At 44.2% G+C, this 26224-nt stretch overlaps 1 protein-coding gene across 2 annotated transcripts in view; it reads right to left on the bottom strand.

The window, feature by feature from the left end:
* ANXA13 (annexin A13) overlaps nt 1-26224 on the bottom strand; it is a 54881-nt gene that overhangs the window by 18980 nt on the left and 9677 nt on the right. For both annotated transcript variants that reach the window (XM_036830458.1, XM_036830457.1), the window contains 2 exons: nt 13317-13392; nt 1310-1404 (listed from right to left, as the gene is read on the bottom strand). In XM_036830458.1, coding sequence (XP_036686353.1) covers nt 1310-1404; nt 13317-13392 — 171 coding nt within the window. The remainder of the gene's footprint in view (nt 1-1309; nt 1405-13316; nt 13393-26224) is intronic.

Raw genomic sequence — 26224 nt, 5'->3', positions numbered from 1 at the left:
AGCTTAAGATGCCTGTATCTGACTTTCCATACTGGTAGGATATGAGTAGACACAGCACTTGAGAGGATGCTATAGTCAGGCACGCTGACAAGGATGAAAGTTCAATGTCATTCAATTCAATCATATGCAGCTGAATTGAAGCTTCACTTATTTTCACCAATGTCATCAATGAGTGACATTGACAAGCCTGATTGTGAAGAGGGAAGCAGAAAAACTACAAAAGCACAGCTGTCTGGACTGTTTAATGTATAAATAAATAGCTCCTCTCATGGCAATGGATTCTTCAGGAGTGGAGGCTGGCCCTGGGGATGGAAGACTTAGATTTGATTGCTGGTTCTTTTTCTTACTAAGTGTGTGGTTTTGCATGAGTCATTTAAACAGGTGAGCTCCACTTTTTCTCTCTGTAAGGTGGAAACAATCATACCTATCACAGCCCCCCTTTACTGGTAGGTGCCAGCATTACCCTGCTTGATTCTCACAGCAACCTGAGAAGGGAGGCAAATTACCATTTTCATTTTATTTGTGAGGAGACCAAGGCCTAGAGAGATTGTTGCTTCCCCAGTGACAAATAAGTAAGAAAATCCACCTCTATCTCTATATCTATTTATACATAGAGTTATTGAAACTGTAAAGGAAGTATAAATTTGGATTAGAATGCAGCATGATAATTCACATTTATTTGGCAAACTGATAATTCTAATGACATTAAGAAAATGTTAAGTCGTGTTCATGCTATATTAATAAAGAAAACAGAAAGCCTAATGCATTCTTAACGATTTCTAAATGTAACACCATCAACAAGAAGAATGAAAGAAAAGATATGCGAAGAAAGAAAAAGGCGTTGATGCTTAACGAAATAGAGGGTTTTTTGGTTTTGGTTTTTGGTTTTTTAGTTTTTGTAACAATCACTTATGAAGAATATATCATTCTTGAAGACACCTGAATAAATGAAGAATTCTTACATAAAGACCCACCTGTGAAAACTGGTTTTCAAATCCCTGGCCTATCTATAAGTTAATATGTGGAATTAATCCAAATGAGTGGGAAAAAAAGACTGAGGAATCAATTTAAAAAGAAGTCAATTGGAAAAATAATGAGTTAGCCAATATTGATTTTACAGGCTGTTAACAAGGCCATTTCAGTTTTTCTGAAGTCAATTAAAGCTTTAAATAGTTGTTTCATTTTGTTTCTCTGGGCTAACTCAATAATGCTTTAAGGATAGTCCTCACTGTCTTGGGAAGATCAAAGAAGCAGAAGAGACAGTCAAGACCAAGGCCGTGTGCACATGGCCGAGGACCCTCCGCATCACCTTGCCATACGTTATCTTGTACTTCTGTTTTATTTGTTGCCTCTCACTCGATGTCCTGCCTGATAGGATTTCAACGACGGTGGCTTCGTCAGTACCTGAAGTGCAGGAGAAAGAGGCAAAATCACAAAGAGCAAGAAACAAGATGGGCGTTTGTTTTAGTCAATCTGGGGAAGCCAGGGTGGTGGTCACAGGCTTTGGTGGAACCTAGGTGGACCCTTTGGCTTTAATATCTTATGCTGAGAACTGTATTCTTTTCACTCACTTGACAAATATCCACTGAGGCCTCACACTGCACGAAGCACAATGCTAGGCATTGTAGTGGAAAGAGGAACGAGTATGGTCTATTCCTTAATTTCACTCCTTGGCATAAATGCAAGAGAAATGAAAACTTATGTCTACACAAAACTTGTATTCAAATGTTCATAGCAGCATCATTCATAATAGTCAACATGTGCAAACCACCTGAATGTCCATCAGTGGACAATGGATAATTAAAAGGTGCTATATCCATACAGTGGAATATTACTTGGCCAGAAAAAGGAATGAAGTACTGACGCATTCTACAGTATGAATGGGACGGACCTTAAACACATTATGCTAAGTGAAAGAAGCCAATCACAGAAGACCACATATTATGATTCCATTCATATGGAAGTCCGGAATAGGGAAATCTATAGAGACAGAAAGTAGAATAGTGGCTGGGGAGGGGGTGGGCAGAGGTGTGATAGCTGAAGTGTAGGAGGTTTCTTTTTAAAGTGATGAAAATGTTCTAAATTGTGGTGATGCTTTCATATTTCTGTGAATACATTAAAAACAACTGAATTGAACACTTTAAATGGGTGAATTGTATGGTGTGTGACTTATACCTCAAAGAAACTGTAAAAAAAAAAAATATGGTATGTTCCTTGGTCTGCGGGTACTTAAAATGGAGTGGAAGAGATTAAGATATAGACCCAAATTGCTATAGTATCAAGCCCATCCATAAACTTGTTAATCTCAGGAGAAAAGTCCTAATTGGGAGCATGAGGGGCAGTTACCCTTTAAACTCTTTTGAATCACACTCTTTCTAAAACGATTTTTTCCCTGATGCTCATAGTAATACTTGTTCATTGTAGGTATTTGATCAGCACTGAAACGATAATGACTAAGAAAGAAGGGGAGCGTATCATTTTTTGAACCTGGAGACAGGATTGGAAAGATGACCCAGGTGTTGCAGGTGTGAGAGTGAGAAAGACTATTTGATCAGCGAACCCTGAATTCAGTTTCTTCGGACTGGATTCAAATCCCTTAAACCGTATGACATCAGGCAAATAATTAGCCTCACCAAGCCTCAGTTTTCCCACCTATAAGATGGGGTGATAATAGACAAGGCTACTGTGAGAATGAAATCCAAGTAGGGGTCCATGGTTGCCCTGAGGTGCACATGGGTCCTGGGACACCGGGGAGCATAAATGACCAAGTGCCCCAGGGCTGCCTCAGATCCAGGCAAGGCTTGTGCTGAGGCCACTGTCCCTGGGCTGTCACCCCAGTGACTGAGCTGGAAGGAGTGTCAGAAGCCTTCTGGCTCAAAGTCGTATTTACAGAGGAGGAAACTGAGGCACAGCTCAGACCCTCTTCTTAGTTCCCGCATGTACCTTGCTGTTCGGCAGTATTGGAATTTGTTGACTGTTCTCTGCTTGAGGGCTTTAGCTCTGTCCTCCGTTCCTCCCTTCAGCCCCTCCATCATCTCCCTCTCAGCATCCTCCATCAGCCCTTCTTCTTCTACCTGCCCTCTACACTCAGCTGCCAGTTCTCCTTGCTAATTGCCATCACTCCCCCCACCCCAACCCGTGACCATTGCCCTTTGGCTGATGAATCCTAAACTAGCACCTCTAGCCCTTACCCTTCCTGAGTTTAGATCTTATTTCCAGCTGCCTGTGGCCAGCTTCCCATGGAGATCCCAAGGCCTTTCAATTCCCCATGTAGCTAAAGCTGAGCTCATCCTGTCTATCCTTGAATCCACTCCCCACCCTGTTAATTTCATCTCAGTGTGTGGCATCACCTGAATTAGAAAATCCAAAGTCACTTTTGAGGGCCCACCTTACGTTTCTTTTATTTTCCGACACCGCCAAGTCCCATCTGTCTCACCTACGAGATGACTCTTCCCTCTTCATTCCTCCTGCCACTGCCTATCAGGCCCTGCTTGTTTTCAGTCTCCCTGACACCAGGCTCTGGTCTCTGTAGCCTGCCCTCCACACTGTCATCAGAATCATCATTTGGAAGTACGCGTGTGCTCATTTCACTCCCTAATTTTAAAACCTCTAGTGATTCTTCATGATTTCCAGAATTAAATCATTGTTCTTTAATGTGGCATTGAGACTTCCTGCAGTATGGTCTCAAACTGCTCTTCTAGACCCATCTCTGTACACACAAACCCCCAGGCTCACTCACCTTACCTGAACCACGTTTGTCAGTAGGTCAGGCACTTTCCGAAATCCTGAAACATTAAGTTTCTGCTCCCGCTGTTCCTCTAAAGAACATTGCTTATATACCTCTAGAGTCATTGCATGTTATATAAGATTTTATCCAATTATATATATATAATATATACATAAGATTGCATGTATGTGACATTCTAAGCCTGGTACCTAGGCCATAGGGAGTGGTCACTGAAAGGTAGTGTGTACTATTAGGTGCCACTTACTGCTGTCTTCCTTGGGTGAGTGGGGCTGTTGGGTCCGTCTTGCCTGTCAGATCTGCTCTTCTAGGGTGTGGTACTATGCATACCACTGAAGGAATGAAAGATCATTTTAGGACCGTTTAAGGTTTTAATAGTTATGTGTTTTTGTGAAATGCATACTGGATTTCAAAGACTTGGTGTAAAGAAAGAGTGTAGAATATCTCAATTTTTTTTTAATTTTTAAAAAATTTGTTTTATTGATTTATTTTTGGCTGCATTGGATCTTCGTTGTGGTGCGCGGGCTTCTCATTGCAGTGGCTTCTCTTGTAGAGCACGGGCTCTAGGCACGTGGGTTTCAGTAGTTGTGGCTGGCGGGCTCTAGAGCGCAGGCTCAGTAGTTGTGGCGCACGGGCTTAGTGGCTCTGCGGCATGTGGGATCTTCCCGGACCAGGGCTTGAACCCATGTCCCCTGCATTGGCAGGTGGATTCTTAACCACTGTGCCACCAGGGAAGCACTATCTCAATAATTTTTATATTGATTACCTGTTAGAGTGTTAATGTCTTTAGTTAAACAAAATATATTATTAAAATTAATTTCACTTGTTTCTTTTTACTTTTTAAAAAATGTGGCTTCTGGAAATTTGGAAATTCCATGTGTGGCTTGCATTATGTTTCTGTTGGGCAGTGCTGCCCCGAGTCTCACTTTTACTCTCTGGGAGAAGGAAGTTATGACAATCTGATCGCATAGGGGCTGTAAGAGGATGAGACAGAGACTCTGAAAATTCGTATCTAGACAATAATAAAGCTCTGTTCGAATATTATCACTTTGTCCATCCTGGCACTGGCAGACCTCCCATCTGACTCCTCTCTTGTAACCTGGCTGTTGCGGGACACCTACTATTATGTGTTAAATTGTGTCTCCCCCAAATACATTGAAGTCCTAACCCCCAGTACCTTAGAATGTGACCTTATTTGGAAATAGGGTCATTACAGAAGTAATCGAGTGAAAATGAAATCATTAGGGTGGGACCTAATCCAATATAACTGGTGTCTTTATAAAAAGTGGAAATTTGGGCACAGAGAGAGACTCACACAGAGGGAAGATGGTGTGAAGGGACACAGGAGAGCTCCTTGTGAGTTCGGAGGATTGGAGTGATGCATCTACAAGCCAAGGAACGCCTGCGGCTACCAGAAGCTAGAAGAGAGGCATAGAACGGTCCTTCCCTAGCACCTTGCGGGAGGATGGCCTGCTGACTTCTTGGTTTCAGACTCCTGGCCTCCAGAATTGAGAGATAATAAATGTCTGTTTAAAGCCACCCAGTGTGTGGTGCTCTGTTATGGCAGCCCTAGGAAGCCAGTCCATCCACTGTCCTCAGCAGTATCTCAAGACTTCAAGAAAGGAATAAAAAAACCCCCCTTCACAGCCCAGAGTCTGGAGATTTCCTGCATTAGCCTGTTCCTAGCCCTCCTCTCAATGTCTGCTGCCTGTAAATAGCATGCTTGGCAATTTTTCAGTGGAACTGAATTAGTTGGACTTGTACGATGGCTCCTGTTCCGCTGAGAGATCAGGATCCTGAAGGAACAAAATACGGGGCAGATGCATTTTGATAGACGGGTTGGGAACAGGAAAAATCTGGGTCAAGGGTGCGGGAAGGGATGAAGGGGGAGCTGGCTGGAGACGGGGAAGGGAAGAAAAAGGGGTGTTGGCAAAGACTTCAAGTGTTTGACTCTGGCCCCGACTCTGGCCCCAGCCCTCAATGCCACGTTTGGAAAGCCAGTGCTGGGACTTAGAAAGACTGCTCTGACCCAGGGGTGAGAGAGCTGTGCGCTGCTCCTAGGACAGACACCAGCTCTGTGTCCGTGGACTGTTCACCTGGTCTCAAGGACTAGTTCCACCTTTACGGTTCCGGGAAGATCTAGCTCTCTGATTCCAGTTGGAGAAACAGAAAATTCTAGGATGAGTTCACTTGCAAAAATAGCGTTCGTTGCCTGCCTCCTTCCGGCTCACTTCCAGCACTTATTTCTGTCCTTCCTCTTCATTTCCTCCTGTAGCCTCACCTGCGTACTGTGTATCCAGTTACTTCCTCTGTGACATTGTTTCTTTTTAACCATGGAGTGCCAGAAATCTCACCTCAAGAGAGATTTCTTTTTCTCATAAAAAATCTCTGAATCCAGCCCCCCAACTTTTTGTTTTTCACGTGGGCTGCTCCAGCCCAGGTCTAGGGCCTCCGCATCTCAGACCTTTATCCTTACAGTTGTCATCGCTGGAAGGAGCCTTCCTGCCTCCCAGGTGGCCCGTTCGCTGTATTGTGCCAGCCAGGAGGGGTGTGGGTGCTCACCCCTGGCTCTCTCTTTCCCCTCGCCCCACACCTAACTTGTCACCACGAAGACCTCACCATTCACCTCCTTGGTAGCCCTCAGACCCACCCATCTCTCTCCATCCTCACCTCTGTCGTATCATCCACCAGCGCTGATCCCCAGATGGCGTTCCTGTCTTGCTCTCACCTTTTCCAATCAGCATTCACAGTCTCCAGAGTGACCTTTCTGTGGAGCAGATCAGCCTGCGCACTCTTCTGCTTCAAACCTTTCCATCTAGGCCCCTTCAAATCCAGAATAACAGCCTGGGCTCTTCCCTCTGCCTGCAAGACCTTTAGCTTTGTTCCTCACCGTTATTCCCATTCTTCTTTCAGGACTCAACTCGCTGGGCTTTTCTGGGACACCTGCTGGTGTCCCTCACATTACCTGTCCTCCTCCTCTGTCCTGTCTCTGCCACCCCACACTGCAAGTTCCACGGGAGCAGGGGGCTTTGCTCATTGCAATATCCACAGAGAAGGCTCTCAGTCTTCATCAGACTTGACTTGCTGAGTGCACGAATGTGTAAATGCATGCATAGAGAGGTTTGCACTGCATTATGATGGAGCTGGTCTCTGCATGCGTGTAAGCTGTGTGTGCTACTCAGGTGGCCTGTGTGTAGCAGGGACCAATAGGAAATCCTCTACTCTGTTGCTATAGTCAACCCATATCTGCATAATTCAGGAAAATTGAGTTAAAATTTTAAAAATAAGGTTTTTTAGACTTTCCTTCCTGAATGTTCTTTTAAAAGGAGAGCAGAGAGCAAAGCAGTCTGGGGATGTCCCAGCAGCAGCCTGGAGGTGGGGGAGAGCCTGGAACTGACTGGATTTCTCTTGAGCCCTTTGAGTCCGGGTGTCAGGTTCATCCAGGGAGCTGTTCCCACTACCCGGCCGAGAAGCGATTTACTGGATGGTGACCTCACTTTACATTTCACAGTATGTGTGTCATATAAGCAGTCTGTGCAGTGGAACAATTTCCTGTAAACATTTACAGTGATTTGAGGCACTGGGGCCAGTCCCCAGTGGTTCTGGGAAAGACTTTTTTAAAAAATGAGAAAAGAAGGAACCTCAGCTCTGACTGTTCATCTGACGCAGTAATTACACAGTAGAGGTCAGAACTGGGTGACCGTCAGCCCCGGGAGTGCCGGAGGGCCTCCTGGCTTTGGCTCTTCCAGCCATTTTCTGGGAACACACAGAGCTGAGTTTCAGCAGGGTGGGGACCTCTGGGTTTGAAGTCCGCTCCCCGTTACCCCTGGGACTCTGGTGCCTAGTGAGTGAGCCGCTTCCCAGCAGGCCCCAAAGCCAGCCACAGCCGTCTCACCCCATAGCAGCTCCATAGAAGCTTTTCCCTCTAAGCCCCTGTTTCTCTGTTTCTCGGAGGGAGAATGACAAACATCCTCTTACATTTCAGAGAGGATAGTGAATGTTGGGGTCCACACACTATCGGATTAAGACGTCATCTTCAGAAGGGCCTTGCTGGGATGGGGGCAACAGGGTGGGCATGGAGCCCTGAGAGGAAGGCCTGACAGTGTCAGTGTCAGGGGTTCTGGGTTAACCAAGACCCAGACCAAGCAGGTACTTAGGAGCCAGGAAAGCAGGGGTACCAAAGAAACCGCAAACAAGGAAATTTGTCAGTTTTATGTTATTTGTAAGAATCAAATATTATTTTATGGTACAGCATTCTTATTACTTTGACTTGCATAGGTGGGTGAACAGGTGAGGAGCGCACGTAATCTTTTTGATGCCTAGGGCCTCTGACCTCACTCTACCTGATACAGTGCGTGCATGTGGCTATTGAGGACTCAAGCGTGGCTGGTCAAGTTGAAATGTTCTGTAAGTGTAGAATACATACGGTCTTTTGAAGACTTAATTCAAAAAACGGGACGTCAAGTATCTCATGAATAACTTTGATATTGACTATCTGTTGAAATGATATTTTTGACACAGTATTGAGTTAGCTAAAGTATAATTAAAATTAATTTCACCTGCATTTAAAAAAAAATTTGGCTTCTCAAAAATTAAAAATGGGGACTTCCCTGGTAGTCTAGTGGTTAAGACTCAGCTTCCAACGCAGGGGGTGTGGGTATGATCCCTGGTCGGGGAACAAAGATCCCACGTGCCTCGCGGCCAAAAAAAAAAAAAAGAAAAAAGCGGTTTGAGAGAAAAATATTAAAATTATTAAAATATTAAATATTTAAAATATTAAAATATTTAATGAATATTAAATATTAAATATTAATATTAAAATATTAAAAATATTAAAAGTGACCTGTATGCCTCACCTTGGTGGCTATTGGACAGCATGGCCCTAGACATTTAAATCCAGACCTCGCAGCCTTGGGCTGGTATAGCAACAAGATATGTGCACGGTCTTGCAGACAAATTTTGCCAATGGTACGATTTTGCTTGGGCTTGCTCTTATTAGTAGCGGTGGGAATTCTAGACCTTCATCCAAATGATATCTTTTCGAGATGGCCCTCGGTTGCAATCACCCTCCCCTCATCTCATATCTTGTTGACCCTGAGCAAGTATTTAACCTCTGAGCCTCGGCATTCTGTTGTCATTATAGTACAACTTTACAGGGTTGTTGGTAGGGTTACACAAGGTGACGTGCGTGTGGTACCCAGCATAGAGCCTGGCACCTAGAAGGGGCTCTCCAACAGTCACCAGCACAAGAATGGCCTCACCTTGTGGCCACACCCAAAGGAGGGGGAGGAGAACACTGCATGACTTTGGCGTTCAGTAGGTGCTCCATCTGTGCTTAGTGAACTAAACTTGTGTGGTGGCTAAGAGCTTGGGGATTTATCATAAACCACAGCTGACTCATTCCCACACCCACTTCAGCTCCTGTCTCCAACCCACATCCAGATGCCAGGCCCTCACTTGAGAGGCAGCAGGGAAACACCTGTGAGGCTGGCTCAGCCGCTCAGCACAGCTCAGAACTATAAACATCCTGACACTTGCAGGCAAACATACCTCCCAACAGCTGTTGTCCGAATACAGGATTAGCGAGGATGTGAGCAAGGACCAGCTCCCCTATGCTGAGCTTTCCTCTGATGCCCCCAAACCAAGCAACCTGCTTGTCATCCTTCATTTCCAGCCCCACCGCACCCATTTATTCAACAATACTTACTACGTAGAAATCCCTTCTACCACTTTCCTACCAGATTGTCTCCCACCCCAGCTCCTTTGGGACTTCAGCATTTCTTGGGCAAGGCAGACTGTTCTATAGTTAGATAGTTCCTTATACAGAAGCAAAAGATGTCTTCCTAGAACTTCCACTGTGGATCCCAGTTCTTCTCTCTGGAGTCACACAAAGAGTTTATGGCCATCTTTATTCTACCACAGTACCCATTCCTAGGAAAGTAAATCTGCTGATTTACCTCTAAGTAAATTATTTTATTTTCCTAGGGAAGTAAATCTACTAATTTACCTCTAAGTAAAAATCTGGCACTTGTCTTCATAAAACATTATGCCAAGTGAAAGAAGCCAGACACAAAAGGCCACCTATTGTATAATTCCAGGTGCATGAAATGCCCAGAATAGGCAAATCCATAGAGACAGAAAGTGGACCAGTGGTTGACTGGACCTGAAGGGAGGATAAAGTGGGAGTGGCTGTGAATCTATGTGGGGTTTCTTTTAGGTGATGAAAATGTTCTGGAATTAGAGGTGATGAGTACACAATCCTGTGAATATACTAAATGCCACTAAACTATACGCTGTCAAAGGGTGGATTTTATGATATGTGAATTATAGCACAATAAGAAAAAGCAAAATTTAATAAAACAGCCTGTGGACTGAGATGGCTCCTACCAGCCATGTCTTCTCAGCCCTATCCCCACCCACTGCCTCTGTGTGGCCGAGGCGGCTTAGCTGTGGTGTCTAAATTGGTGGCGTTTCAGGAAACGATAGGAATTGGTTCGATCCCAGTGTTCACCACTTACGGGGTTGTGGCTTTGGATATGTTACTTAACTTGTCACAGCCTCTTTCCTCGTCTGAAAAGTGGATTTTTGTGAGAATAACTTAATGAGATTTTATATATAAAGTGCTTGGCTCAATGCCTAGAATATTAAAAGTTCCCCAGTAGATGTAAGAAAATAAAGTTGAGGAAATTAATCAGCCTTGCCCCTTGGTCCCTCTATCTTTTTTCTCCCAAGCTACTGCCCCCTCAAATGCCCTCACTTTCTTGTTCTTCTGGAACCCCTGGATCAGCAAACCTGGGGTCAACCTAACATCCATTTCCCCTGTCCTGCCTTCAGGCTGCGGGAGAAAATCACAGAGCCGTGTGGGCTGAGCCAATGTGAAATCGTGGTCTCTCTAGTCAACGGAGACCTCACAGGGGATCAGCAGTCATTTCCTGGTCATCTCTACTCAACGTCTATTCCAAAGCACCACTCATACCTCATACTACATCGTCAAACCCAACACTTTGAGCAGACAACCTCGCCTCCCACCTTACTGAGCAATGTCACGTTGCCAGGCCAGAGCTCCTTCAACGTTCTGCCCCTGTTACCCGCATGAATGTATCAATTCCAGCTCTCAGTCGCACCTCCTCTTTCCATTCAAGGTCGATCCTGATATCTGTGTTTTGGATTTCCCCCTCCTCCAGGCTTTCTAAAATCTTGTTTTTGTCAGCAGCCCCCTTTCCCTCCTGTATTTACAAGCTCTCCCCTTCAGTGGACTCCTTCTTTATGTGTCTAGTCTCCCCTCACCTCAACATTCCATCAGCTGTGAGCCTCTCTCTTCTCTGATGGGATAGAACCTCATCCCCATTCTCACCCCCGTGAAGGGCAATGAGGCTTCTGCGTCCAGCTGTCTGCTGAGAACCACTCTGGTAGAGATGGTCAGTTTATTCTTAGCTGCAAAATCCAACTCTCACTCCTCATCTTACTTGACCTCAGGGTGGGTAGGGTTTTATACTGTTTCCCACTCCTTTCTTCTGGGAACTCTCTTTTCCCTTTACTTCTGGAGACACATTCTCTCCTGTTTCCCATCTTGTCTCTTTGGCCACTCCTTCCCAGTCTTACTTTTACATTTGCTTTAAATGCTGGGATTTCCTGCATCTCTCCTCTCTTTACAAAGACATCCTGGGTGAGCGCATCCTCACCCATAGCTTCAACCACCACCCACGTGTTGCTGTCTCCCAAGTCTACCGTCTCTGTCCACATCTCTCTCCCGGGTTCTAGACATATTTCTACTAATGTGGATCATTCCATTGGATTTTCTCAGACACTTGAATTCAACATGTCTGAAGTAAGACCTACACTTTCACCAGAACACTGGAGGCTCCTTTTATATTCCTTTTCTTGATGAATGATAACACCTATCTCGTTCCGTGAGACAGAAACCTGGGAGTTCTTTCTGACTTCTCACTTTACCTCGTACGCCGACTGGTCTGTGACCAACCCCTGTGGTGTCTGCCCATTAATGCCTCAAATCTTTTCCTTCTTGTCTGTACTCACTGCCCAGCAGCCTCATCATCTGTCCCCTGGTCACCTCCTAACTTGTCCCCCTATCTCCCTTCCCACCGTCCTCCAGTCAACTCTCTATGTTGCTTTCCAGATGAATTCTTGCTTGATTCCACCTTGTTTCAGAATAAAGTGCAGGTTCCTAAACATGTCACACATGACCCTCCAGAGAAGGTGCTTAATAAGTGTTTGTTGGTTTGTTGAGTGAATGTGAGATGTGTGTTAAAGAGCCCTGAAGGCCCCCATGGAGATGAAAGCTGCCCTAAGCTAGGAAGGTCATCAGCTGGTGGTCAAGAGCAGGAAATTAATTCCTGCCTGGGCTTAATGCTGGCTTGACCACTTACTCACTAGATGTGTGAGTCTGGACAAGTCATTTAGCCCCTCTGAGCCTCACTTTAACCATTTGGAAAATTAGGATTAAATGAGGTTTGCTATTGTCAAATGAAGTAATGCATGCAAAATGTATGGCAAAAGAGTTCAATAAACATTACCTATTATTGTAAAGCTGCTTTTTCTGTACAGTTCCAGAACTTAAGATACCATTGAAGGCAGGTAAGTTTGTTCCTTGACCTCCTCCTCTGCCTCCTCCTTTTTCTTCTCTTATTCAGTAGTGCTCTCAGCATGAGAAGTCGATACTGGCCACCTCTGCCTTCTTTTCTACTCAAGAGCTAGTATTCCAAATTATCACCCAAACTCCATACTCCATTGTCAAACCCATGTCTTTAGCAGATATCTTTGCCTCACATTCACGGAGCCATGTCCCATTACTAGGCATGACCACCTTCAGCCTTCTCCTCTTACAACACCCATGAATGTATCTATTTCCGCTCTCAGTCTTCCCTCCCTCCCCTCCCCCCTCCCACTCAAGGTAAATCCTTCTATCTGAGCTTCGAATTCCACCTTCTTCCAAGCTTCTGGGACTAGAACCTTGTTTTATCAGTGACTTCCTTGGGTTCCAGAGCCTCTTTTCATGGCCCTAGCCCTAGATGCTCCCTCCCTCATCTCCCCTTATTCCTGGGTCTACCTTACTCCTCATCTCTTGCTTAGTCTCCCATCCTTGGCCATGCACTTAGGCCTGGATGTAAATAGTTGCTCCAGTGTTGCCCCTTGATTCTCAACCTTGGCCACAGTTTTATCTCCACTTGCTCTGCTCGTAGATACAGCTTCCAGGTCCCTAATCCAGTTCTCATCAACCCTGATTCCCTACCACCTCCCATAAAAGGCATCAGAGGGTTTAGATGACATTAGAATCATATGAACGACACTTCTCATGAAGTTTCCCCCAGCTCAAGTTCAAATTAAATGTCATAATATTAAATTTCTAGCTATTATGTTGAATCCTGACAAGTAATAGGATCTGCTTATAACTTTGAGAACTTTTATAAAGGGAACCTTAAAAGTGATCAACTTAGCTTGGAAGATACGAGATAAGTGGGAGGTCATCTTCCTAAGATCGTGGGAAAGTTGGACATGAGATCAAGTTTAATCAAGTTCAGTAGTAAATTAGCAAACAAAATATCTTTCATACCCATTCCTTTGCAGGCTTTGTTCAGCTTTTTGGCATCTCGATCAACATCAAAACCCTGATGACTTCTCTCTTTGGCCTAGAAAAAAATAATTGAAAAGGTTGAGTGGACAATACAGGCATTTAATAATTATCTCTGGCTGAAGTTGGCAGCTAATGGGAAGACCAAGCAGACATCCAAACGAGGGACCAGCTGCCGCTTTACACATGGGTACATGTGGAAATCAGCTGGGGAAACTCTGGCCCCAGAGAGATGGCTGGTACTCCCTGGAGCCAGCTGGACATGGATGGCCACGGAGAATGGCCCCCTCTGTTCTCAAGGACAATCAGCCCAGCCAGCTCTGGGAGAAGTGATTTTCATATAAACCCCAGCTTTGTGTGTCTGTCTCTGAAACAGAGAGTAATACGGTGGGCCAATGTCCTGGAATGCTGGTTTTCAACCTTCGCCCTGAGACACAGTATGTCTAGAGAATAGGTGTTGTCGGCCAGAAGCTGAGGATTCTAGGATCTTATTACATATCCATTTGACAATCTGGGCTACAAGCTTTACCATTCACACAATGAGAGACATAATATTTAGTTTGTCAGAGATAACCCTATGGACCAGCAACAGCAGAGTTATTGGTTTTTCCCGCTCCTTGGGGAGAAAAAGTTCTGTATATATATTAATGTTTCCCATACTTCAGTCATTGGCATAATACATGCACTGAATGTCCACAGCTATCTACGTCTACATTATTATTATTTGCTTATTATTTTTCTTTCAATTGACCTACTTTGTTTTTGCTTAAAGTTATTTTTCAAAAAGAAACTTTCTATTAGCACTGAAGTGGAAAACCAGTGTTGCTTGCCTAAACAAAAGGTAAGCATAAACATCAATGCATGGCTATTAAAAATTTAAAGATGTGAGGTTAGTTGCAGTCATGCAACGAGTAGCTTTGAACACACCCTGTGTTTTCTCAGTTCTTTGTCTTTTCTCACAGAGATGGTCTTTGATGACATATGTCACTTATTTCCCATCCTTCAGTGAAGGCTGGTTTAAGTGCTACTGTCTACACTCCCCAATTTCCCTGTCCCTCCTTTCATTTCTTTGGGTACCTATTGGGAATGAGCAGTAAACCACATAAAGCACAGAGGATGAGTTGCATTTATCTGCCTGGTATCCCTATGTCCTTTGGGGGACTTCCCCCATTTCCTGTGGTCTCACCGGGGATGTCAGTCACGAAGCTTGAGCCCCATCGTCCTGCCCTTGGGTGGACACACACCCTGTCACTCTGGCACTAGTGACTGGTTCAGGAGTGGGGATGTAATCCAAGCAGGGTCAATTAGAGTTTTCCCTGGGTTGATATATAGATACTGAGAGAGAGATGTCTCTCCCTGCTGGGTTTGCTAAGCCAACAGAGTGTGAGTCTAGGGCTGTTGGCAGCCATCTTGTCCACTACATGAAGGAAGCATGGGTTCAGAATGAAGCAAAGCAAAGACAAGAAGGGTGGAGATATGGAGAGAGAGAGAGAGAGAGAGACAGAAAGAGAGAGGGAAAGATTGAGGTTGAATAACTATGGACTGGAGGAAGGCTGGCTTGTAGGTTTTGGTTAATGGAGAATCATATAATCTTAAGAGCCAAAGGGATCTCAGGGCCCCCTATCACCCCACTGCCTTTTGGAATGTAGTCCATTGGCCCATCTTGAAGTATCTATTCCCGAAACAAGCTGGGAGAGGGACTCATATTTGTTGAGCACCCGCCATGTGCTAGACAACTTCTTCATTGACAGACCTTTCTTCATTATTCACAGGGAAGAGTAGGCATTTGTCTTCTGCTTTACAGAGGAGGAAGCCTGGATTCAGGCAGGTGAGGGAATTTGTCTGTGGTCTTGCAAGATGCAGGTTTGCACCAGCTCAATCTGCCTCCTAAAGCTCATGCTCTTGGATCCCGTGCACCATCCTGCCTCACACTCTAATTATGACTGGGGCCTTCATGTTCGGCAGAGCAATGGCGTGTCCCATGTTCCTTTCCCAATCTTTTGTGGGCTGTAAGAAGGCTATCTGGTGTTTCTGAAGGCTTGTTGGGAGGACCAGAGACGTAATTTGTGGGGCTCAGTGGAAAATGAAAGTGTAGGGCTCCTTGTTCAAAAATGATTAAGAATTTCAGGATGGTGACATCAGAGCATTAAACGAAGAGCAGGGCCTTTCTGAGCGTGGGGCCCTGTGCAGCTGCACAGGCTGCACACTGACCAAGCCCACCCTGCCTTTTGATCACATTCTAAAAGGGCTGGTTCTTGGGCTTCCCTGGTGGCGCAGTGGTTGAGAATCTGCCTGCCAATGCAGGGGACACGGGTTCGAGCCCTGGTCTGGGAAGATCCCACATGCCACGGAGCAACTGGGCCCGTGAGCCACAATTACTGAGCCTGCGTGTCTGGAGCCTGTGCTCCGCAACAAGAGAGACCGCGATGGTGAGAGGCCCGCGCACTGCGATGAAGAGTGGTCCCCACTTGCCACAACTAGAGAAAGCCCTCACACAGAAACTAAGACCCAACACAGTCATAAATAAATAAATAAATAAATAAATAAAAGAACGTGAATTTCTTAAAAAAAAAAAAGAAAAGAAATTGTTTAAAAAAAATAAAAAAAAAAAAATAAAAGGGCTGGTTCTCTGGGTGTGGGAGTGTGGGAAGTAGCAATCTCAAAGAAGTAAATTGTGTCTTTGCTTTTCATCAGGAGTATTAGGTGTGACTCAGGAAGTGAGGTAGAGTTAAACCGGAGCAGCAGAAATCTCGTGACAGGCTTCATAAACTATTCTGTGTGTCATTTTAGCCTCATCGGTGCAAGAGTTTGGTGGACTTATTATCTATCCCACTTCACAACTGACGAGTTGGAACAGAGGATGGCTGTGAACTTGTGAATGGCTGTTCAGGTTATGCCTGGCTTGAGGGCAGTGGGAGCTGGGTCCTGCTGGGGATACACTTGCCAAGCTCTGTGCTGGCAGGGCTGCTTCTCCCCCAGGGGAATACTTTTTCCTTGTTTGCACAAAGATGCTGTCAGGGCTTGCAGAAGCCATGAGGAGACTTGGTTAAGATCACCTGGCCAGGTAACAGCTGAATCGGAGCCAGGGCTCGAACCAGGACTGTCTGACTGACAGGTATGAAATGACATTCCCTCTCTGTTTTAGCAAGATGGTTCCATGATACAAATATCATAGAGTTATAAGAGTGGAGGGAGGGGAAAAGGACCCTCCGAACATGTCCAGTTTGTTTATCCAAGGCCAAAAAATGAGTAAAAATAAATGTCTTTTAGTCCAAAATAATAGTAATGTCTGGTGGGGTGGCGTGGGGTGCAGTGGGAGAGTGTTGAAGCCCATGTTAGGAATAAAGATGATATTGAGACTTAATTTTTTCCTTTTTTGCTTTACAAATAATGCAGCGTAAAAGTCTATATCAGATGCATGACCCTCAGCAGGGCAGGTTGAAGTCACCGTCCCCTTCTAGGAATGAATGACTCTTAGCCATGTTGGTTAGCTTTCCTTATCAGAAGAGAATTCCATCTTGTTCCTAGTAACAGCAGGATATTTGATGTCAGAGGGAAGGAATCATGTGATGTGATTTAAAAAGGAAAGAGAGAAAAAGAAGACAGTCTGTGTGGAAGGAATCTTCCCCTCGGCATGGCTGGGACTGTGTCTACAATGGATGCATTCATCAGCGATGGCCAGTGTTGATGCAAGGGGTGTCCTTGGCTTGTTCCGATGATCTGGGTAACGAATTTCTCGGGAATATACACAGAGAGGACATTCCACCTCCATTGTTCATTGTTAGTGGGCCAGGCAGCTGACTTCGGGGCCTCGGGCCTGTTTGCCCATCAGGAGATTTTGTGTTTGAAACCTGAGGCCACTGAGCAGAACTTCCATATAAAGCAGGTCTGCGGGAATGTGAGTCAGACACAAAATGGGGGTGCAGGGGACTCCAGGATGGGGACAGAGGGTTGAGTTTGTGAGGGTTGAGGCAAATACATGGATAGTCCACCTGCTTTCAACTACAAGGCGTAAAAGAGGTGGGGCAACATTCCTTTTTTTGGTTTGGTTTTGTTTTTTTTTTAAACATCATTTGCATTGACACTCAGAAGACACATTAAAAAAGACATGATGTTAGATGTTAATAAAAATGATTACAGAGTCTGGGTTTGAGCCCACGTGGATCTAAGTTTGAATGTGGTCCTGCCCCTCAGCAGTCATGTAAAGTTGGGCCATTTAAACTCTAAGCCACCATTTCCTCATCTGTAAAATGGGGGCAGTGTCTGCCTTCTGAGATCTGAGGCTTGCATGAGATAACATTTCCAGTGCCAGATATTTAGAGGAACCACAGGCTTGCTAATCCTGCCTCTGCTGCTTTGGGCCAACTCTTGGGTTTTGTCTTGTAGTGATATTTAGGTTTTTGATTCTGCATATTTTGACTTGACACATTTGGAAGGTATACATATAGAAATATACAGACATCTTCCAAACTTGATATTGTGAGATTCTATCATCTATCTATATATCATCTATCTAGTTATCTATCTATCTATCCATCTATCCATCTGTTATCTATCTCGCAATGCCCCAGACATCATGTTTATAATAGGTAGCCACAGAGGATATAATAGTCAACTTTAAGAACATAGGTTTCTAGTCAGACTAGATTTGAATCCCAGCGGTACCGCTTATTACTTCTGTGACCTTGGGCAAGTTTGGGAATCTTTCTGTGCTGTGGTTGCCTCATGGCAAAATGCGGATAATAATATCCCCTATCTCATAGGCCTCTTGTGAGAGTTTCAATGAAGTCATTCATGCAAAACATCTAAAATGAAGCCTAGCAGAGGGCACGTGCTCAATAAATGTAAACAATATTTGTTGAAGGCACATCAGTAATGACCTTTCCAGAATATTGCTTGAGGGGTTTTCAGCTTGTAAATGGCACTCTGAGGATCAGTTTTTCATTCATCACCTGCAGTTGGGATCCACGCATGCATTTCACCCAGGGCAGTAAAATGGTTAAAAATTCAGGCTCTGTGGAGTCCAGGTGATCTGGGCTGACACCGCAACACCACATTCCGGCCAGTGTGCTAATTTGCACCCCAGGGTGTGAGGGTCCCATTGAGATACAAGGCGGGTGCAGTGCTGGCCATCGTGCTGGTGTGTCAGGCTCAAGATGAAACGAATACTCCTGACTCTGCAAAGGGCACTGCCTGGTGCACGACTACGCTGGGAGCTTTGCTGTTTTCTTCTTCCTTCTAGTGCGTCTAAATGACACTTTTCTGTGTTTTCGTGTTCTTGCATTTAAAGCAAGGAAATGAATGAACCATTTTTTTCTGGAGGGAGGATGCAGAGGAAATAAACTGAAATTTTAGGAGCCTAGGAAGCAGTGTCACCTGGGCGGAAAGAATGTTGAAAACACCCACTCCGAAATGACTCAGGGGTGTGCCAGCTTCAGCCCATCAACGGCCCAGGAAGCAGCGTGGCTTTGTATCTGATGCCCCCAGGCAGAAGGGCCAGCGTGCAGCAACAGACACCTGCTCAAAGGCTTCTGACCCAGTACAGTTGAAGGAAGGCTTAACTCTTATGATCGGAAGGGGGTTTCAAGAAATCTACCTCCAACTCACAGCAAACTCTGGGGATGGGGTGTGTGAAAAAGTTAGCTGAGGGATGTGTTTGCAGACTCGTGGCTCTATACATTATGTAGTAACCAAAATTCTCCAGGTGGGTCACCCAGCCTGAGGACACCCGTATTTAAATACACTCCTGCTCATCAGTAGCTAGGACCTGATCAGGTGACCTGATATTCTACTTGGATAACATCAAGACTGGAAAATAAGAATATACAGTCTCACGAGAGACATGTGAATTCATTAAAAAGCAATACACAGCAGGCAAATTAGACCATCCTCTGAACAGTTCCTCCCTTTTCCCCTGCTTCCTCTCCTCCCTTCTCTTTTTCCTTTTCCTTCTTCCCTTTTCTCCTTCCACCTCCTTTTTTTCTTCCCTCCTCTTCCTTCAACAAACAAATACTGAACATCTCTTGCGTGGCAAGCACTACCCCAGGTGAGGGGGTGGGGGGACTCAATGTCTATGAATCATAGTCCTCAGAGAAATTAACATGGAAATAGATCAATGACAATTGCGTTATGGTATGGTAAGCACTTTGGCTGCCAGTAGCTGAGAGGAGAAAGAGGAATTTTTATGGAGAAGTTGACATGTGTGCTGGTTCTTGAAAGATGAGTAGGAGTTAGGCAAGCAGAAAAAAAAGGGGAAGAGGAGGGGCGGAGGTGGGGGAAAGGATATTCCAGGGAGAGACTACAGCATGATGCTTTCTGGGTCTGTGTACATGTGTGCTTACTATGACCTGTCACAGCGCCGCTGCAGAACAAACATGATTGATCTAAATGTGACGTAAAGATACAATGTGGTCTTGGGAGTCAGACCTACTGTGTTCAATTACGCTTTGCCTCTTGCTGGTCGTAGGACCTCGGGCAAGCTGACCCATCTCTCCGAGCCTTTGTTGTCTCCTCTTCACAGTGGAGGTGCACCAGCTCATGGGTAGCGTGAAGTTTGGATGCAGTCGTGTCCGGGGTGCAGTAGCACAGTGCCGGATTACAGTAAGCACACGGTGGGTGGCACGTAGGAGGTGGGATGCTGGGTGACATAAGGATGTAAGGGTCATTTGTAAACTCTGAAATAATATCAAATTGTAATGGGAGTGGCATTTGGATTGTTTGTTCCCCAGAAGGCTTGTCTGGCTGCAGTCTCCTCGGTAGATATTTAAAAGTGGTTGCTTAGTATCCAGACTCTGAGACAGGAAGTCTCCGAGGAAATGCTGGGGAGCAGAGGGCAGAGGGCTCGCTGTACACTGATCTAAAGAGGGCTACTGTTTGAGCTGACGTGGAATCGGGAAGGGGGCTGGGGAGACTAGAAGGAGGGCCAGGATTAGAACTAGGCGATGGCCTGGTCTTATTAAACAGGAGCAAAATGAAGGCCGTGCTGGGGAGAGGCTCAGACATGCCTGTATTCTCCTCAGCATTAGCAATGACCATCCCCATGCTAGTTAATGGTACTTGACTTAACATTGGCCGTTTGGGCTAAACTTGCCTTGTATGGAGTTGGGGATACTGAGGTTCATTTTGGGAGAGAGACTTCTTTCTGATCACATAGGTAACCCCCCTGTTCCAAGATATCTACCCTTGAATCTGGCATGATGCTATTTCTCTCCTTCTCGTTTCTAAGTCTCTGTTTTCCCATCTGAAAGATGGTAATAATAGTATCTATCTCTTGTGGGTTGTTATAAGGATATGGATCAAAAGTGCTTAGCAGGATGCTGGCATGTGGTGAGGGCTCAGCGTTATTTTTATTACTTCCTTCCCTCTTGACCTGATTCCTGCTGAGTGTTGAATGAGCGCCTGACATGGTGCCTTGTGTGGCTGATTACATAATTCTGTCCTAAATCAGAAACGATTTTGTACTTGTAGAGAAGTAGTAGCAGGAGCTAAGAGTTTAAGAGAAATTTATGGGGGAAACACTTCAAATTGAGAATGACAGCTGAATATAACGCACTTACTAAGTGCCAGACGCTGGTCCAAACAATTTACGTATAGCCACTCAGTCCTCACAACAACCCTATGAAGTAGGTATTATTACCTCCTATTTTGCAGATGAGGAAATCAAAGCACAGAGAGGTTAATTAATTGTCTGAGGTCACACAGCTAGTAAGTAATGGAATTCAAACCTACACAGTCTGGATACAGAAACTCTACTACTGACTTCTCAGCAACCATTTTTTTGTTCCTGTCAAAATTATTTATTAAAAAAAATTTAATGGTAGAAAGCTCATTTCAACTATTAGAATGCTGTTTTTTTAGTAGAAACACCAGTCGAGACCTGTGACTTGTCTGCTGACCAGGGAAGCTCAGGACCACTTGCATGACCATAGGGTCAATAAATGTTCTTGATGATGAGAAAATAGGAAGTGAAATGAAAAATGAAAGCCAGTTATCACTATTTGCAAGGCAAAAGGGACAGCCTCTCTCAGGGCAAAGTGTGTGTGCAGGAGAGGCGTTACTGTCAAACTCTGCTCCCAATATTCCTTCTGAGTCAAATAGAATCATATTTTCTGCTTCTTTTCTGTAAACTGGGGCTAATACCTGCTGTACCCAGCAGAATCTCAGGAAGATAAAATAAGACAATGTGATTCACTGCAGCATCATTCACAATAGCCAAGATATGGAAACAACATATGTGTCTGTCAATGGATGAATATATAAAGAGGATGTGGTAGAAGGAAAGAAAGAAAGAAAGAAAGAGAGAGAGAGAGGGAGAGGGAGGGAGGGAGGGAGGAAGGAAGGAAGGAAGGGAATATATTATATGTAATGGAATATTACTCAGCCACGAGAAAGAAGGAAATCCTGTTATTTGTGACAACATGGATGGACCTTGAGGACATTCTGCTAGGTGAAATAAGTCAGAGAAAGACAAATACTGTATGATACCACTTATATGTGGAAGCTGAACTCATAGAGACAGAGACTAGGATGGTGGTTACCAGGGACTAGGGGAAAGGAGGAGAGGTTGGCCAGAGAGTACGAACTTGCAGTTATAAGATGAATAAGTTCTGGTGATCTAATGTACAGCATAGTGATGATAGTTAAATAATACGGTATTATATGCTTGAAAGTTGCTAAGAAAGCATCTTAAATGTTCTCACCACAAAAAAGAAATGGTAACTAAGTGCCATACTGCAGGTGTTAGCTAATGCTATGCTGGTAATCATTTTGCAATATATAAGTGTATCAAATCGACACATTGTACACCTTAAACTTACATAATGTTATGTGTCAATTGTAGTTCAATAAAGCTGGGGAAAAAAAGACGAGAGTACTGGGCAGAGAGATCTCATAATGGTGATCAGAGCTGGCCAATGAGGGATTGGCTTTTCTGACCTTCTCCAACAGGCTCTCAGGACTCTTCCTCCTTCTCTCCCCATCTCATCCGAAATCTTCCAGTTCCCCCTTTCCTAAAGCATCTTGCCCTTAGTTCATAGGGATCGTCGTTCGAGGACCAGAGTGTGCCAGGGAGTTGCATTTTAGTGGAGGCATTTTGAAGACTGAAGAGGCATGAGGCCAGCAGGATGGCCAGTTTCTGATGTTTGCTCCTTTTGGGTGACTGCTTTCCAGCCTGATAAACTGTCAAACATTTTCACAGGTAAAAGGTCACTTCTCCCTACCTGACAGAATCTATGCAAAATGACTGCCGGTTTGTCTTATTAGCAAGGGGCCTATCAGTGTGAGGTAGGGGAGGCAGAGGACAGAGGCTGTGCTGGATTCCTCACTGTCCTACCTGAGTCCTCAGAGGGCCAAAGAAGCTTGGGGACTGACAGCACGGAGCCTCGTGCCTGTCCATTTTTTAAACACCTGGTTGCCCACCATTGATTCTGGGGGCAACAGTGGAGAATGGATCTACTTAAGGAAATTTGCTGACGCCGCATCTCCTCTCTGAAACTGTTCCAGACCCTCTTGGAGAGAGTCGAGGACTTTCTGCCAGTGGTGGGCTGGCACTAAGGTGAACAACTGTCTGACTGCCAAAGGTCGAGGATTTCTCAGGAAATTCTGGATTTTCAGTGCTAACACTGGGCCAGTTCCAGGGAAACCGGGAGAGTTGGTCACCCTGGCTGGGGCTGACTTTGCAAGTTTGCCACAGCCAATTGTGAGCATACACAAATGACTGAGTCACATCCTGGGCCTATTAGATCAGAATCATTAAGATATAGGTATATACTAGGTATAGGAATTTTTAAAACTCTCCAGATAATTCTAATGTGCAACCAGGGTTGAGAACCATTGGTCTGATAAAAATAAGGAACTTTCCCATTGACATCCCAGTGAATGAGAAAGACAACTTAAAAAATATATACACTGAGAGCTGTACAAGTAAGAAATCCTAGACTTTATCCAAGGAGCAAAAGATAAAGGGAAGAGGTTTATCATAGATTCTTAGGGTAGAAATTCAACCAAGCGTTTTTCAAAGTGAGTGACATGGAACACTGAAGGTATTAAAGCCCATTAGATTCCAACTGGGAAAGGAGTTCCTTTTAATGGATAAAGAAGATGTGGCACATATATACATTGGAATATTACTCAGCCATAAAAAGAAACGAAATTGAGTTATTTGTAGTGAGGTGGATGGACCTAGAATCTGTCATACAGCATGAAGTAAGTCAGAAGGAGAAAAACAAATACCGTATGCTTACACATATATATGGAATCTAAAAAAAAAAAAAAAAAAAAAAAAGATGGTTCTGAAGAACCTAGGGGCAGGACAGGAATAAAGACACAGATGTAGAGAATGGACTTGAGGACACGAGGAGGGGGAAGGGTAAGCTAGGACGAAGTGAGAGAGTGGCATGGACATATATACACTACCAAATGTAAAATAGATAGCTAGTGGGAAGCAGCCACATAGCACAGGGAGATCATCTCGGTGCTTTGTGTCCACCTAGAGGGGTGGGATAGGAAGGGTGGGAGGGAGACGCAAGAGGGAGGAGATATGGGGATATATGTATATGTATAGCTGATTCACTTTGTTATAAAGCAGAAACTAACACACCACTGTAAAGCAATTATACTCCAATAAAGATGTTAAAAAAATAAAATAAAATAAAATTCTCTCTAGATTCTTCTGAGTAGTCAGTCTTTGCCAGGTAATAGTATGTCTTTCATACTCCTCCAATCTAGGGGTTGACAAACTGTAGGCTGAGGCCAAATCCAGCCCATCACCTGTTTTTGTAAATAAAGTTTTATTGGAACATAGCCAACCCACTCATATACATTTGGTCAGTGGTTGCTTCCACACTACAATGGCAGAATTGAGTAGTTGCAACAAAGGCTGTGTGGTCCAGAAAGCCTCAAATAGTTACTTTGCAAACACCTTCTCTATTTCATGCAAAAGGTCTTTTTATCAGAAAACAGGTGACAGGATCTGAGCCTTTGGCTGGCGACAGTATTTAGTTCGAATGTAATACACTCACTTTCTGTATTAACATCGAATGATATTGGTTTTCTATTTATGGTACTAATACAAAGTCTCTTTTTAAGCTAAATTTGTGTCAAAAAGATGAGTGGATTTAAAGAAAATAGTTACTAGAACTATTAGTACAACATGTGGCACATGTATCTGGCAACGTTCAAGAAGGTCACACTTAAGTCTGAAGTCTGGGAAACATTATTCAATGTATCCAATTCCCTCATTTTACAGATAAACTGAGGGTTGGTGGTTAAGTCATCTGCCCAGGGTCACTTACTTGCTTATGGAAAAAACTGGACTCCTCTCTCTCAGGACAATGTTCTTTCACCTCTAACTGGTCACTCATTTGTACTTTGAAACCAGTTAGCACGAATGCAAAGTATTGTACTATTTAAAGTCAATGAACTGAATTCAGCCAGAAAATATCCTGGTGACATTTCCACAGATACGTTTAGTAGACACTGATGGGCAATTTGAAACACAATAGAGGGGTCATTCACATCTTTAAACATGAATCTTGGGTAATTAGTGGCATATTGTTTAATTAAGTTGATTGCTTCTTGGGCATGGTTTCCTTGAAACAATAAATTTGATTAAAAGTCTTGTTTTTTTTGGTTTTAAATCAAAATCTATGTAAATGCTGGTCAGAGCAAAAAGTTAATGGTCACCATGGTCTCACTGACTGATGACAAAGCTGATTCCTCCGTTCTTAGATCCTATTCTCACTTGGATCAGCTTTTGAAGTCTGTTAGCCAAGGATGTAGACAAGATAGCTAGGAAAGTGTGTTAGGAAACCTTTGAAGGGTGCTGAGAACACAGGGAGCTCTTTGCTGCTGTTTATTCACCCTTTCAGAGATGCAGTTATAAAGTGACAGGTATGACTATTAATAGTTTGGCCATCATTCTAAATGGGTACAAATATTTGCATCATTCGTCAACTAAGGCTGAAAATAGAAAAAACATCCCCTTGGATCAGATCTCAATATGATATATGCTTACATATGCTGTGTGTTCTGAAAAATAAGTGAAACTTTTTAGATTAAAAAAGTGATCTTTCTCCTAAATTTGGGGTTATTTTTATGTTGGCATTTTAAGAACACCTTTTAATGAAGATTAGTATAGTTAGGTCATTTTCCAGAAAGACAAGCTTCCTTAGGCTATGTTGTCTGGGTTATACATGTCAATGTGATATTTACCATCAAAGGTGACTATGGGGTTGAGACCTGACCTTAACGAGATGTGAACTTAAGACTCTTCGAGGTGGTGGGTACCATTGTTTCCAAAGTTACTGGCAGTATACTCAGAAACGCAAACAATGTGATGGGCCTACCATGCCCTGAGCTCTGGTAGAGGAAGATTTATTGGGGCAGCCCTTTTGGGGGCTACACCCAGGGGAGAGGTGAGCAAATTGACTCCTGATTATTTCACTCATGATTATGTCTTTCCAGATGAGCACTGTTCATCTAGGCAGGAAAACCAGTAGCTTAGCAGCCTTGTTACTGGGTATTTCTGCAGGGAGGCCCTTTGCATTCTGGCCATCAGAACTTAACTTATGAGCTAACAGCCTTTTGGGGGAAAACCAGCACCTCTCAGCTGCCATTGTCATCAACAGGAGGACAAGGGTCAAGCTTCAAGATGAGTTGGCTTTTACCCTGTGATAAGAGAGACAAATCAGTGTGAGGGAGAGCCTAGACCAGAGGGGCAGGAATGCATCATTGCTGGTGGAAATTCAGCCAGATAAAGACATTATGGGGACATCTGCCCACTAGCCCAGCTTTCCCATTTAAGGTCTGTGTCTCATGAAGTGGTTCTCAACCAACCAGGAGCTACTTGCCTCCCTGAGGACATTTGGCAATGTCCAGAGACATTTTTGCTT

The sequence above is a fragment of the Balaenoptera musculus genome, chromosome 17, assembly GCF_009873245.2.
Source record: "Balaenoptera musculus isolate JJ_BM4_2016_0621 chromosome 17, mBalMus1.pri.v3, whole genome shotgun sequence".
NCBI classification, from domain to species: domain Eukaryota; kingdom Metazoa; phylum Chordata; class Mammalia; order Artiodactyla; family Balaenopteridae; genus Balaenoptera; species Balaenoptera musculus.
Note: the sequence above shows the minus strand (reverse complement) of the source record. Positions and strands in the feature narration are given on the sequence as shown.